The 2,274-nt window shown below is 50.9% G+C and overlaps 1 protein-coding gene across 1 annotated transcript; it reads left to right on the plus strand.

The window, feature by feature from the left end:
- Nucleotides 1-1,151: 1,151 nt before the first annotated feature.
- On the plus strand, nt 1,152-2,233 carry TRV_08059 (alkaline serine protease Alp1; the record flags this gene model as incomplete). The annotated part of the gene is made up of 4 exons (XM_003017893.1): nt 1,152-1,478; nt 1,603-1,911; nt 1,988-2,084; nt 2,145-2,233. Coding segments are annotated over 4 exons (822 nt in total), but the record flags the coding sequence as incomplete, so codon positions are not given.
- Nucleotides 2,234-2,274: the final 41 nt, after the last annotated feature.

A 2,274-nucleotide genomic window follows, 5' to 3' on the forward strand; every position in this document is an offset into this window, starting at 1 on the left:
ATGTAGGGGTTAGGGGGGGAATTGGCCGAACCATGCAACATCATACACCACAACGTCGGACGGCAGAGACCGAGAGAGAAAGGGGGAGAGAGACTGAGGACTGACAAAAATGAGGATCTCTCTTGTCTTCTATATATCCTCCCGGACGGCAGACGTCTTCTGATAAGTAGTTCACTGGCCAAAAGGCCTTCGCAACAGGGAATTGCGCCCCTTGCTAGGGATGACTAACTAGCTATTTAGTTACGTCGGTCGAGCGGAAGAACCTGATTATTAGTGAACTGCTGGGCGACGACAGAATGCACTATCTGGGGAAGGGAATCTCGCATCCATAGGAAATTACGTTAATGATATCGCCATTTCATGCTGCCATACGTGAGTCGAACTGCCCCTAACCCTGCTCACACCGATTTCCTGTCTTAGCCAACGGCACTCTGGGGCCGATACACAGTATCATCTGAGGCCGCCAACCCCAGTTTCCCGAGGAGCCGCTTCCCCCAGCGTGGAAAACTAAGAGGGAAACGAGCACAACGTCGCTGCACCTTTGGAGCAATCAGTGAAAGAAGATATGTGAAAGAGAGATAGGCTATTCGAGGAATACGAAGGTTAGAAGGTGGTTAGTGAGGGTATCTGGCGGGTTGGCACCTCGTTTGTCGAGTTCTGGATGGGATGAAACGGGCAGAGATAACGAACCGGAGCGCATTCCCATGCAAGAGTTCGTAAAAGGAAGAGAAGATAGAGAGATAGTAGATGGCGATTCCTTGTTCTGGAAGGACGCCGGGCGCGTCTCTTAATATCCATGAATACCCCCGACAGTGTAGTATATCACGGCTTGCTTGCAAGCTATGGAGCGGACAGCATCCGGTTCTCTGAAGAGTTCCCCATTAGGTAACAGTTGAGTACCCGTCGAAAAGTTCAAATATTGTTTCTGGGGTCAACCATCCTGGCATGTGTGAGTCCGGTCAGTCGACAAGAGCGTTCGGCGATACTAACCGATTCACTGATCATCAGATGTACTTTATCTCCTTATATAACATAATATATATGTATATATATGTATATATATATATCTAGAGAAGAGATCGGTGTCGAGAGTCGTTTATTCAGCTATCACTGAATACCCTTAACGTATTACCTTTGTATATATGCCCGTCATGCAGCTCCTAAACTTTGGCTTGCTTCTTCTCCCGTTTGTGGCGGGTGACCTCGCTCCACAGCCTGAGCCACTGCTCGCTGGACCCAGCGACGTTGTTCCAGGCCAATATATCGTCACACTGAAGGAAGGCCTCACCTCTGCGCAGATTAGGGACCACAAAAAATGGGTCAGCTCCGTGCACCGGGCTAACCTTGACAGCTTTGCTGCTGGTGCCAGCGGAGTCGAGACCGAGGGTATCATGAAGCATTTCCACATCCACGATCTTAACATGTACTCCGGCGGTTTCGACGAGAAAACAGTGGAAGATCTCAGCCGCAACCCATACGTGAGTTGCAAAACCCACATCTGCTTAACCGTGATATGACAATGCTCATTAACGAGACGCAAAGGTCAAATCTGTGCACCCGGACCAACACGTCTATCTCGCGAAGACGGTGACGCAGCGACAGGCGCGCTGGGGTCTAGGTTACATGTCCAGCAAGGGCAAGCCTGTCCCGCTGCACAGCACACTCGTAGACTACTCGTATGACGACAAGGCCGGAGAAGGCGTGTGGGCATACGTCCTCGATACCGGCATTAACGTCAACCACATCGAGTTCGAGGGACGCGCCATTCTGGGCCACAACGCCATTCCGAACAAACCACACACCGATGAGTTTGGCCACGGTACATACGTGGCGGGTATCATTGCCGGAAAGACGTACGGCGTTGCTAAGAAGGCGAACGTCGTGTCCGCAAAGGCCTTTGACACTGGCTCTGTGCGTACACACCCGCGCGGACCCTGTTTTTGCCTAACAAGAGGCGACTGTGACCATGATACTGATGATAGAGCAGAGCACATACAACTATATCCTTGAGACGTACGACTGGATCGTCAGGAACATCACTGACTCGAACCGCAAAAACAAGGCGGTTATCAACCTCAGCATTTGTATGTATTCATTCCCTTTTTCTGCAACGGCAACGGACAGCATGTGCTGAGCTGCAATAGCCGGTGCCAAGTACCAGCCCTTCGACGACGCTGTGGAAAAGGCCTTCAAGGCTGGCATCACCACCGTGGTAGCCGCCGGCAACGATGGTGTAAGTAGGATCTTCATCGAAAAAAATCAACAGACCAAAGA

Source organism: Trichophyton verrucosum, assembly GCF_000151505.1.
Source record: "Trichophyton verrucosum HKI 0517 chromosome Unknown TV-F-b-01b06.M13f1, whole genome shotgun sequence".
NCBI lineage: Eukaryota > Fungi > Ascomycota > Eurotiomycetes > Onygenales > Arthrodermataceae > Trichophyton > Trichophyton verrucosum.